Source organism: Mus caroli, unplaced genomic scaffold, assembly GCF_978045245.1.
Source record: "Mus caroli unplaced genomic scaffold, Mus_caroli_1 scaffold_7, whole genome shotgun sequence".
Taxonomy (NCBI): Eukaryota; Metazoa; Chordata; class Mammalia; order Rodentia; family Muridae; genus Mus; species Mus caroli.
In genome coordinates this window covers 133,849,048-133,862,423 of record NW_028227262.1, presented here as the reverse complement: position 1 = coordinate 133,862,423, position 13,376 = coordinate 133,849,048, and the positions used below count along the sequence as shown (strand labels likewise).

General features: G+C 38.0%; 1 protein-coding gene across 3 annotated transcripts in view; it reads left to right on the top strand.

The window, feature by feature from the left end:
* The window catches only part of Mdfic (MyoD family inhibitor domain containing), an 82,243-nt gene extending 76,903 nt beyond the window's left edge, over positions 1 to 5,340 (top strand). For all 3 annotated transcript variants that reach the window (XM_085840812.1, XM_021164706.3, XM_085840811.1), the window contains one exon: positions 2,802 to 5,340. In XM_085840812.1, coding sequence (XP_085696938.1) covers positions 2,802 to 3,049 — 248 coding nt within the window. In that variant the 3' untranslated portion in view covers positions 3,050 to 5,340. The remainder of the gene's footprint in view (positions 1 to 2,801) is intronic.
* Positions 5,341 to 13,376: the final 8,036 nt, after the last annotated feature.

Here is a 13,376-nt window from a genome sequence, read left to right as displayed (position 1 = left end):
TATGAATCCAGTGAAAATACAATTCACTGAAGAGAAAACTTGAACAGTTCACAGAAAGGAAAACAATCTGGATTAGCAAACACAAAAATACACCTCTGCGGTATGTGGGGGAGTGGGGGGAGAACTATGTCAAATTCGATGACTTGTCATGTGGTAAAGTGAGACAGTTTCAATGACTGATAGAGATGTGGACTATCTCTTGCTTTGTTAGAATAAACATTGGAACAGTTGTTTTGGGGAGAAGTTTTCAATTCCATTTCCCAATAATATTAAATATATGCAATACTCTAACCCCAATATCCTACAGCTACTAATTTAGCATGTGTGTTCTCGGGAACTTGCAAGCAGTTTTCTCTAAAAGCAATGTTTAGTCAAGCAGAACTTCAAGAGCAACCACAGTGTTTAGAGATCTGCGAGGGTAAATCAGATCTGGTGTGTTCATCAACTAAGATGCTGCACAGCATGCAAACAAACCATAGGAGTCAAAATGGATAAACATCACACCCTCTGAGAAAGGTGTGCTGCTCACTGGACTTCAGGCATGATGATTCCATTCTGACGGAATGAGTGTTCACAAGTAGAGATTAAAATCCATTATTTTCCCCTCAGTCGATGAATTTCTTTTGTTTTATTTCTTCTTCTTCTTCTTCTTCTTCTTCTTCTTCTTCTTCTTCTTCTTCTTCTTCTTCTTCTTCTTCTTCTTCTTCTTCTTCTTCTTCTCCTTCTTCTTCCTCTTCTTTTTTAAGAAAAAAAGTACTCCTTTAATTAGTAAATAACAAAATATAGTTTCCAGTTTAAAAGAGAATAATTGATAACAATAATACCACAGAAAAACATCAATTGACTATTCTCTGTACTTCAAGGAACATTTCACTTCCTTTTTTTTCAATTTTTTATTAGATATTTTCTTCATTTACATTTCAAATGCTATCCCGAAAGTCTCCTATACCCTCCCCCAGTCCTGCTCCCCTACCCACCTACTCCCACTTCTTGGCCTTGGCGTTCCCCTGTACTGGGGCATATAAAGTTTGTAAGACCAAGGGGTCTGTCTTCCCAGTGATGGCCAACTAGGCCATCTTCTGCTACATATGCAGCTAGAGACATGAACTCTGGGGGTACTGGTTAGTTCATATTGTTGCTCCACCTATAGGGTTGCAGACCCCTTCAGCTCCTTGGGTACTTTCTCTATTTTGCCTTCTATTTGAGAATAGGCCGCACCGTGTAGCCATGTTGGCCTGGAACTCATTGCGACCCACCTACCTCAGTCTCTTAAATACTAAGATTATAGGCAAGGACCCTGCCATGTTTGGCCTAACTTTCTAGTTATAATGCTCAGTGGGACAAACATTGTTTCCTGCTTTCTATTTGATAGATTTATCACACACAAATAGTTCTTCCTGTGACATGTTTTATGACTCATATATAAGGTATCTCGATGTCCAAGCCGTATCCTAGTGTTTAGGAATACTCAGTGAAATGAATAGTGTTTAGAAATTTTCTTTCTCATTCTTGAAATTTAAACATGTTACCTAGCATAGAAATTAGAAATTAAGTTCTCAGTGGAATGTCTTTGAAATTGGTCCACATGGGTAATTGTTTGAAGATTCATTAGATAGGGCTGCAATGCTGCCAATTAAACACTGTGTTAATTTTGAAACAGTTTCTCACTATGTAGCACAGAGTGGCATTTAACTCATGATCCTCCCTCTGGTAAGTGGTGGGACTATAGGCATTCAGCATGACATGGGACCTTCAAAACAATTTTCGTAATGACAAAGTACTTCTTTATAACTTTTCACATGTTTCACAAATCACGATTGTAATATCATCCTGAAAATCTCAAATGAACAAAGAAATATAAAACGGAAATTGCGATGAAGATGTACAGGAAGAATTGTCAGAGTAACCACCCCGTGATGCTCTGTAAACCAGGAAACTTGTAAGACCATGGGCTTCACAGCTTTGTCACAACTTAAAAAAAAAAAAACCTAAAGCATGTGTAATAAATATATTAGATGGCTGTTTAAATTTTTCTTCCCATCAGTTTGTGAAATATGATGAGTGTCATTTAGGAAAACATGAAGAAATGGTAGAGATGGAATGGCTTTGCCACCATCAAGAAGTGGGGAAGCTACGCTGTGTTTCTTGGTGTTTCCTAGCCCTTTTCTTAGAAGTAGGTAAGGCTAGTAACTGTAGCTGGACTCAATTAGAGAGTCTCACTCTTGGTCTATAAATGGTTTTATAACATAAAGAGAAAAGGGGAGAAAGAGAGAGAGATTGAGTTGATTGGAAAAGACAACATGCAGATCACGGTTTAATGAAGTCTACTTTAAGTTCTGAATTAATGATTAATACATCTAATATCTCCTGTTCACTCTTTCCAATTTTGAAGCCTATGTGTGGAGCACATGAATAAACTTTCTATTTATTAAATTTACTCTTAGCACACTGTTTCAGAGAGCAGTAGGTTGCAGGAACAATTGATACGAAACACAGAAAATGGATCCCTGGGATCCAGAGCCGTGACACGGTGAGTAAGAATGGTAATCTACCACCCATGCACAGAAACACATGATCCCAGCTCGTTTTCTAGTCCAGTCTCTCCATCTAGAGATGACTCATCTAGAATTGAACTTGAGCTTCTTGCTGTCCATCTAGCTCACTATCAACAGCAGAAGTGTAGGGCTGAGTGTCTTTTGAGTTGTATTATGGGCCAGCTTTTACCCAGTCTCTGGATAACACGTGTATTTTGTGTCTCTTCTTTCTCTCACTATGTGTTCCCCTCCGGCCTGCGAATGAAGACTGTTGTGTCCACTGTATCCTGGCATGCTTGTTCTGTGAATTCCTGACCCTCTGCAACATTGTCCTGGGACAAGCTTCGTGTGGCATCTGCACCTCCGAAGCCTGCTGCTGTTGCTGTGGCGATGAGATGGGTGATGACTGTAGCTGCCCCTGTGACATGGACTGCGGCATCATGGATGCCTGTTGTGAATCCTCAGACTGTTTAGAAATCTGCATGGAATGCTGTGGCATCTGTTTTCCTTCATAAAAGATTTATCTTTTGTTTGTACTAAAACTGGAGACAACTTTACAATATTTCTTGTAGGGGAAAGAAAGGCGCATGGTAAGACTCCCATGAAACAACTCAGTATTTGCACTGTTTAACCCGTTCCTTCTAAGTAAGCTCTGAAATTCTTCCTTTTGCCAGATGTATGTGATTTAACATGTGAAGTTTTGACTGTCTAACTGGTTTTTTGAAGCTTCTTCGTAGATGACAATAATTGGAAGACATTTTGACACACACAGCCTAAAATGTTAAATGTCTTCTTTCTCTTGACATGTCTGTTTTCCCTAACCATTCTGAGCAGCTCTTTGCTCTAAACACAACATTGCTCAGTATGTATTTAAGCCAGATCACTTTGATGTTTATCTATTGGAGGTTAAAAGCAAACTTTCTTTTTAATTCTAAGTAAGCACAAACATTGGGCAGAGCCGTAAACAAATGTGGGACTCTCTATGTTGGTCTCCTCTGGGCTTTTCACCTCTCCTGTTCTGCCGAAGTGCACTGAGGAAGATCACATTGCTCTCATCCAGAGCAGCAGGAAGTGTAATGGAAGCAAGCAGGATGGGAGCTGTAAAGGATGAACCAGGTTGCAAGGCATGCTGGCTTCAAGACTGTAAAGGCAAGAGGCCATAGGAACGTACAGAAGTGAATAACAGGTTACGGAGGAAGGCCTGGGGGAGGATGTGGCACTGTGGATGCTCTCGGAAGAGCTACTTAAATTTAGGAAAAAGTTGAAGGTATACAGCCTGGACTGTCAGTGCTCTGAACAAGTGAAAAGGATTTGCCTTGTATATCACAGCAACACAGCTTTCTTAGAACTGTAAAATCTGAACTAATGCAAATACACACTTTCCTACATGTAATTTAAGTGTTATAAATTTTAATGAAAACATAATACCTTGTTAACATAACTATATTTTACCAAAAAATGTAGAACACTTTTTAACAACGTTCATTTAAATGAGCTTTTTTTTCCCTTTTTTTTAAGATTAAAAAAATCCCAGTATTCCTTGGGGTTTTTCCAAAGCTGCCTTATATTTGGAAAGACTCGGTTCTTTATCATGCAGGGGCGGGGGGGGGGCCTATTTATTTTCATTGGCTTGTAGTCCTAGCCACGTTGTATTTCATAAGTAGGTGAGTTTTGGATCCACTACAGGAGGACTTCCGACGTCCAACACCATCACCAGATATCAGGATTCCAACTGTGTGTGAAATTATGCCAAGTGACAGGTTATAAAGATACTAAAGTACGAAGAAGTGGGGCTGCAATGAGACTAATTCTACAGTGATGGAGTCAGCTCATGTGGAAAGGAGAGTTTGGATTCACACACACCCTCTCATGGGCGTTTTCCTTTTCTCTCCAGATTTAAAATTTGGTTAAATTGACTGATTCCTTGTAGGCTCTTGAGAGTGTGTTGTTGTTAGTGGTTCTTTCTAGTGCCAGATGAATATTAGATTGTTAGAAATAGTGCATTTTTAAGAAGCCATTAGCCAGCCTAGACCTTTAGGAGACTTAAACTTTTTTTTCTTTTTCGTGAAGAATGGCGACATCACCAGTGTCTTTCCTTTGAAAGTTAGCTTAGCTTATAATTAAATTATTATTTTAAATATTCTTTGAAAAAGAAAAGCCAATACGTCTCCCTTCTAGTGCAATTTCCGCGTGCATACACTTTAAATACGATGCCAATGTACAGCTGCCTTCTTCCTTGTCTTTGAAACAGAGGCTTTGATTCGCTACGTCAAATATCATGGCGACCTTAGTATTTCCATATACCCAATGTTAGTGTGTGCTTATATCATAGGATGAAGAAGTGCCGTCTGTTTATGGATAAGCCTCCTAATGATTGTTAAAATATGTGCCTCGTTATCCTGTAAAACTGTTTAACCAAGAGGCTTGTCTGATGCTTGAATATATCTTGCTATGATTTGCAATGAAAATGTTAGTGCATTAGACATGTTTTTCTGTAATAGAGAGCATTAGTGAATACCAGAATTCAATTTCCATACTTATACAAGGTAGGACTTTTCTTCAGCTCTCTACTCCAGGCAAGCCATTCCTTAAGGCATCTTGTATAATTCAAAAGAAAAATAGGCAAATGTGAAAACAGTTTTAGCATATTTTAGAATTTTGGCATGTAAAGTGTTTTGTTGAACCTTATGGCCGTCAAGACTAATTGCTATAGTTTACACCTAGATATCCCGTCTCTTTTTAAACGTGGCATATTTTCAAACTGGATCCTGACTATTTTAAAATTAAAAAGAATTATGACGACTGATTGTGCTTTAAGATCCTTTTGTATCTAATTAATATATTAATTGCCTTATATTTAAATATTTTCAACAATAATTTAAAACCCGAAGATTTTCATTACTCTTTTATATGTCTTCCTGAAAATTTTTCTAGTCTCCCTTTCTTAGTCTGCCTACAGCACAAGACTCATGTCTGCTAATGAACTGAGAAATATATGGAAATCATTTGTCTGCAAGTCATTGCTGCCCTATGATACCAAAATGCAGTGTTCCTTTAAAATTCACAACATGTAAAAAAATACAAGCTTTTTTCCCTCACTTTCTTCCTTCGTTACTTCTGCCATTCCTCTTTGGTCCTTACCTTCTCCCTTCTTTCTTTCCATCCACCTCTTCTCTTCTTTCCTCTTCACATACTGCACTCCCTATAACAGCATTCAAAGATAGCTTGCACCTCACTATATAATCACAGGGTAACATCAGACTCACATCAGTTGCCCTGTTCATTCACCCAAGACCAGGAATTAATATGAACAGTCTACTAGTTTTCACCTTTTTGAGTAGATTGACTTCATTCATTAACTTAAGGCATTCATTTCAGTTTTCCAAACTAAAACAACTGTTTTGTATGTGCCGACACTGAGTGGCAAACACACAAATTCCAAGTGATAAAATTGGGTGTTACATTTTACATTTAATGAACTTTACATACAACTCCATTGTCAGAACTCTTTCTACTTAAGACAGCGATGACAAATATTTAGAGATGCTTTGAAGTTGAGATTTTACTAAAACAGTGGTATTCATGAGAAGATTTTTGGTTTTTGGGTTTTTTTTTTCTTAGTTTTCTGTTTTGTTTTGTGTTTTATTTTGTCTGTGTTTTAAGAAAAAAATAACTTTTTTCTCTGTCTTCACAGTCAGTTTCTATAACCATTTTCTTCATCTGAAATGCTGGTGTTGTCTGAATACATCAAAGAGTAGTCAGGCAAGCTTGTATAATAACTTGCTATTATCTATCCATAAAATCTCCATCTCTAGACTCTGAAATTCTATCCATTAAACATCACTCCCTAACAGAACCAAGGCTCCATCCAAAGAATGGCTTGCCCTCTACAATGCCACTTAATGTATGTTTTTCTATCCTCCTAATCAATTATTTACTGATAATGATATTTAGTAATATTATTAATAACCTTACTACAAAAATTATTTTTAATTTAACACTATTCAAAACTTTCCTCCATTTCAATTACTTGTGAGGACTAAGATTTTAGCAAATGTTATTTTCCCCTCTTATGCTAATGTAGTAATATACCAATTTTTTGAAACAATGGGTTATGGATTGTTAGGATTGCCTCTACATCTCTAATTTTAAAAAAGAGAGAAAAAAAGGAATGAAAAAAAAAGAATTTGGGACTTGGGCTGAAGGGGCAACTCTTGTTCTTGCAGAGGACCCACATTCCAAAGCATCGGAGTTTGGTTACCAGCACTCACATCACGGGACTTACAACTACCTTTAACTCCAGTTCTGAGGGATCTGACACCTTCTTCTATCCTCCTGGGAAACCTCTATGCACATGTACATCTAAATTCATGGCTCCTCTGGCACACACAGGTAGATAGATAGATAGATAGATAGATAGATAGATAGATAGATAGATAGATAGATAGATCTTTTTTAAAAACAAAGGACTATGACTTGAAATACTACCCATAAGATCAAATTTAAATGATATCAGTAGCTAATCTGGAAGTGAATGTCAAAGCCATGACCAGACCCTAGCTATAGACCAGAATCCTTCAGTGGCCTGTACCCTCCTGCTCTTATCATACTGAGACAGAACATGTTTACCACTAAGGCCATAACTAAACTCAGAATTCTCAAATAAGCAGTTACATGTCTCCCGACTGGACATTAGCTCACATTTCTGGTCGTCTTGGTTGTTTATGCATTATTTATATCTGTTTATGTCCCTTAGCCCATTCGAGGAACACAAACCAAGAATCGTTTACCTGGTTGTAAGGTGCCTGTGAAGAAATCGTTTTAGGAAAGCCATCCTTTGACACATTAGCCCCCTGGAGCTAAAGACACATATATTAAAGGCAAAGTGGAGCCCTACAGTTAGGTATTTATCTCCAAGCAGCCCCCTTTGTGAAATGTAGTTGAGAACATAATTATTATTATTCTTCCTTTTTTTAATAGCGAAAAGCAAATTCAAGCACAGAAATTCTAAGTTTAACTTGAAAAAAATCTGAAACGGTTCTTAAGTTCTGTCTGATGCATAAAGGGGCAGAAGCAAAGGAATCCCATTCCAAAGCCAAGAAAGAGGGGAGGACAAAAGCCTCCGAGCCACTTGACATAGTTCATAGCCTTTTCCAAAGGAATAAAAGTCTGTTGAGCAGGGAACCAAAAGATCTCATTATAGGATGAAGCCAAGCCATATTAAAGCTTGTGCACTAGTAACTATGTCTAAAAACAGCCTGCTGTTTTATATTGAACCCATCCATTTCTTAACTTGGTAGGTTGCAGTGTAAAGATGTACAGAGCCTGTCTGCTGGATGCTACGCCAATTACAGATGTGGCTGAGTTGTGTCGCACACCTACAAACAGGACTGAAAGCAGTCTTGGAGTGAAACAAAAGGGGTTTTGAAATGTCACCTCCAAAACCCGCAAAGCACAGTTCATCATGTGTCTGACTGTTAAGAGTTTTAAAAATCTCCTTTATTATATAATTTAATGTGGCCGTCATATGATCCCTCAAATCAGAGTGCACAGTTCTTTCAAGGACATGAATAGTGCCCGAGAGATACAGAGAATATCTTAGAAGTAGCACGTTCAGGTGACAAGTCTCCTCTGATCAGCTCTGCGGAAAGTGTGTTTTATCAGCATCAAGGTAAGGGACACGTGAAACGCCCTGGAATACTCATTACCTTAGATTTTGTTAGATCATCAGAAAGAATAATTGGGCATATTGACACAATTACATTTTTGTAAACTGTTATGCTAGTTTAACTCTATAATATACATTCTTGTAAAAGTACATTAACTTGCAATCCAAAAGCAATTTAGCTGCTGGGGACATTCTTTTTTTTATCTAATTATTCACAAATTAGTGAATAAAATTAAATTCCAATCACTGAAGAAAAGGAAGCAATGGGGAGAAAGACACACAGATGACTTAAAGCGAAGAGATGCCATGCATTTCTTTTTATTCAGACTTGGTGCTTAAAAAAGAAACAAATCCATCAGCTTGGAATTTGACTTGTAGCTTGACATTCAAAATAATCTGAGTAGAATTTCAGTGAGGTAAGCACAAAACTAGTTCAAGTTGTGTCACTCCCAATTACTGTACTCAGGTGGTGTACCCATTAAAATTCCCACTTGTGGGTTCCGCTCACTATGCAAATGGGGTCATTACCTGGAGAATTTAATTGGTTATGACACTTGGAGTAGGACGTTTCCTTTCAAAATAAACCCACTTACACATATTTTCACTAAAAATTTGATTGCTATATAGACTTCAGATTATTTTGCTTTATAAATATTTACTAACGCTAGACTCTCCTTATTTATTCATTACAAATAATTCAAGCTGGGCCTAAATTACTTTGATGTAGCTTTATTTATTGGTCTGCAAGGTGAATTGGAAAGAATCATTATATGTATCTTTCAGTACAGATATGTTCACCGTGTGAATATATCATTCTCTCTCAGAGTAATTCAATCTGTTTAATTTGAAAGGCTCATTACTTTTCTCCATGTGACACTTGAAAAGATTGTACAGTTGAATATTAACTTGTTCTCTTTGGTGAATTTGTAAACACACAAACACCCACAATATTGCAGAAGCCAGATGCCTGTAGCACTTATCGGATCTTTATATTTACTGATGAAACAGAATGAGGACATTAAGTTGTTTGCCACAGTCAGCCTCAGAGACACTTCCATTCATTAACAGTTATAAGGCTCCTGAATACAGAGTGGATAAACAATGAATTGCTGTAAAAGGCCCAGGGCTCTGTATACACCAAGGGGTTTTCATTGATTCGAAAGATTCTTACCAGAGAAACCTCACTATCTAACAAGAATAGTGATAATGCCTGAATTTACACTGAACCCTGGAATCACACTGGAGTTTAGTGAATGTAATATCGAACTGAGAGTCCAGGAATTTAGAGCCTGGGCTGTGACTTGATAGCATTTCCCAGAGTGAAATGGAAGTTGGAACAGAATTTCTTTGTTTATGAGATAATCTTAAGAAAGCATTAACAATTTCTCAATGCAGTCTAAATTTGGATTATTAGACCGAGTGGTATATCTGCCAAAGACTATCACCAGTTTATATAGATATAAAGAAAATTGGTTTATTTCATTGGAAGAAGATGGTTCGAAAACCATAGGGGGTAAGAAAACAAACTTCAAGGCTATAAAAGGGTGAATACCTCAAATTCAGACCTAGACTGTTGGGAAGGATTTTTAACATCTGTAACGATGGGAAATTTCCCATAGAATATCAAATATGGATCCAAGTCTCTAACACTCATTTTCTATGATATTTCTAATTGTGCCCGGAGGATAAGAAGGAGTTGGCGCATCCAATAAATATAATCATTTACATGCACGGAGCTCCCTTTGAAGTTAATAGAACCTATGGAAAGAGGAGTTATGCATGGGAGAGATGAAGTTCAACAGGAATCTTGTTCTTTCTTTTTAACATGCAGTGGTCTCGCCAACACATTTGGATTTCCTCAGTGCTTATCTTTCCTTTGTGTGTGATGTTTCAGTTGGAGTTGAGTGAAGTGCTCCATGTGTTAAGGGAAGATAGTCCAAAAGACAGGATATGATGATTGGCAAGCACATACCCAGGGACCAGCTTTGAGAGATAGCATCCAGAAGTGATAGGGCCTGACATTTGTAGAGCTTGTTAAGCTTTTCAAAAGCAAACCAAATCCATTTTCTTATTTGATCTTCTCAACGCTACAGTTCTTCTTGGATATACTTTTTTTTTTTTTAACTACCATTTTACAGATGAAAAACAGGGACCTATTACTAGACTTTGTTTCCCAGAGTGATGCTTACTTCAATGGTAAAACAAGAAAACTTAATTTTGTATTCTTGGATCATTTCTTTACATCAGCCCATGTCTTATGAAATCCCATGCATTGTTTAGAAGATAAAAAACCAGATTTGATTGCCACTGTTCTGCTTCAACAAGGAATGAAGACATGAAGGCTTACAGGTCATGGTTCTTGTCTCTCATCTTCCCTACTTTGAATGGATAAATTGCCTTAGATTCTAAACAAGATATAAGATCATTGCTATTTATACTACGTAACTGTCATCTCATGCAGTAACTCTAAACTGAGGCATCCTGCTATAGATTACTGACTTGTGTTTACTATCAATTCTTTTTCTCATAGTCAAGTGTCTGATGTCTTTATGACTATGTTGTTCCTCCTTTGTTTTACTCTTTAGTATCTATGTTAACACCTCTGCCTTTTTTATGCACTTGCTCTCTGGTGGGCATCTGTTGAGGGTTGACACTTAGTAGAAACCAAAAAAAATAGGAAGAGAGGGATTGTTAATAAGTCCCATTCTGGATGTGGGGTCCTTTCTGATAGGCTATGGTTTGAACTTCATATACAAGATTTCTGGCCAGGGATTCCTTTTCTTGGATTCCTAATACTTCATTCTTTATCTCTAGGCTTTGAAAGTAACCATTTCTGACTTTTTGCTTTCTAACACCTCAATCCCTTTATTGATGTTCTTCTTACAACTGATGTTCTTTTGCAAATAGTAGCTTATCAAATTCCTTTCTCTTCTGCCCTTTCTCTTCTGCCGTGAGTGAGCCTTTGATTTCCTGCCAGTGTCCTGACTGATGGATGAGGTTATCTGTTTGTGTGTGTGCAAAAGCACATGTCTGAATCCAGTCATGTTATTGTGTATTTCTTAATTTCTTTTTTTAAATTAGGTATTTCTTTATTTACAATTCAAATGTTATCCCCTTTCCTGGTTTTCCCTCTGAAAGCCCCCTATTCCTTCCTCCCTCCCCCTGCTCACCAACCCACCCACTCCTGCCTCCGGGCCCTGGCATTCCCCTATACAGAGCCTTCACAGGACCAAGGGTCTCTCCTCCCATTGATGACCGACTAGGCTGTCCTCTGCTACATATGAAGCTGGAGCCATGAGTCCCACCATGTGTTTTCTTTGGTTTGTGGTTTAGTCCCTGGGAGCTCTGGGGGTACTGGTTAGTTCATATTGTTGTTCCTACTATGGGACTGCAAACATTCATACTCAGAACACCTCGGATGTTTAAGTATCTTTATTATGGACAGCTAGTGAAATACGGTAGAGTGAGTGCAAAGTGCAACACTGGACACTCCAGATGGTTCCTCAAGAATCTTCTCTCAATGATCACCCACAGGCATTTTATCCTATTACAGCTTGGCTAGAGGAAGCAAGAAGAGCATCGTCACTACTCAGAATGGTCCAGCTTACACCTGGGTTTACAAAGAATGTTGTAGGATCCATACGTGTAATGGAATTTTACTTTTCCTCCACATATTGAAATGGTTATACACTGGAACACATAAACAGATCTATAGCAGAAATCCTACTCTGGAACTTAATCTTTCAGAAGTGGCCTATTGAGGTTATTTAAATAGCCTTACCAATGGTAATAAAATAATCTAATCTAATATGTGTTTGCCTTCTGTGACTATATCCCTCTTGAACTAAAATATGTCCAGTACCAATTCACTGCTATGCCAGAAAATTGTATCAGTTCTAGTGCCATCTCAGTTATTCACAAAGTTTGTTAAGGAACATGTATTGATCATTTTTGTAAGACACTGGGAAGCAAAAAGTAACATGATAGCACCAAGAGACAAATGATTATCTGAGTCACTGGATACCAAAATTAGACTACTTGACATGTTTTATGCCAATAAGAGACCCTGTGTATTAGTCAGGGTTCTCTAGAGTCACATAACTTATGGGTAGTCTCTACATAGTAAGAGAATTTGTTGATGACTTACAGTCTGTAGTTCAACTCCCCAACATGGTCAGCAGCAGGTGTGAATGGAAGTCCAAGGATCTAGCAGTTGTTCAGTCCCACAAGGCAAGCAGGTGAGGAAGAGAAAGAGCCTTCCTCCTTCCAATGTCCTTATGTAGTCTCCAGCAGAAGGTGTAGCCCAGATTAAAGGTGTGTGCCACCATGCCTTTAATCCCAGATGACCTTGGAATTCATAGCTACCATGCCTCAAGATCTCCATGCAAAGATCCAGGTCAGAAACTTGTATCTCCCAGACTCCAGATTAAGATCACAGGTGAGCCTTCCAATTCTGGATTGTAGTTCTTTCCAGATATAGTCAAGTTGACAACCAGGAATACCACTACACCCTATTTCAAAAACACTGTGGATCATGCCTGAAAAACAACACCATTGGTTATGCTCTGGCCTGCACACACAGATATACACACATGACCCTGCGAAGTCAAGTTCTGGGTTTAGAGAGAGGAAAAGAGCATTAATGTAGAGAAGAATGTCCACAGAGTACAGGGATGAGAGTGAAAGGCTTGCTCTGCTTACCAAGATGTTTTGCCAAGGAGAAATATCTCACCTGGGATCTGGAGAAAGTTCAAAATCATTAGTATATTCAGGAAGCATGATTTGGTTGGTTTAGAGAAGGAATAGAGGTGAGAAGCAGAACTGAGCCACACTAGGCCATACTGTGAATGCTTTTCAGAAATGTTTGGATTCCTTCCTGCAAGTTATATGCATAAAGCTTGTGAGAATCCTAAATGAGGACAAATGAGAACAAATTTTTTTTTCCTGAGTTTTATCAAGGAAGCAATATGGATGGTGAATTGGAGGCAGCAATGAAGCACAACTTAGAAAAACTCTGCATTGATTTGCCTAACCAAATGATGGTAAAAACAGGAATCAAGACTTTGCAGAGACACATGCAGGACAGCTTCCATAAAATCCCTTTGAGAAGCGTGATCATTGAAAGCATGTCCCAGGTGGATAAATTTGTTAAGTATTTTTTAAGTTGGGTACTC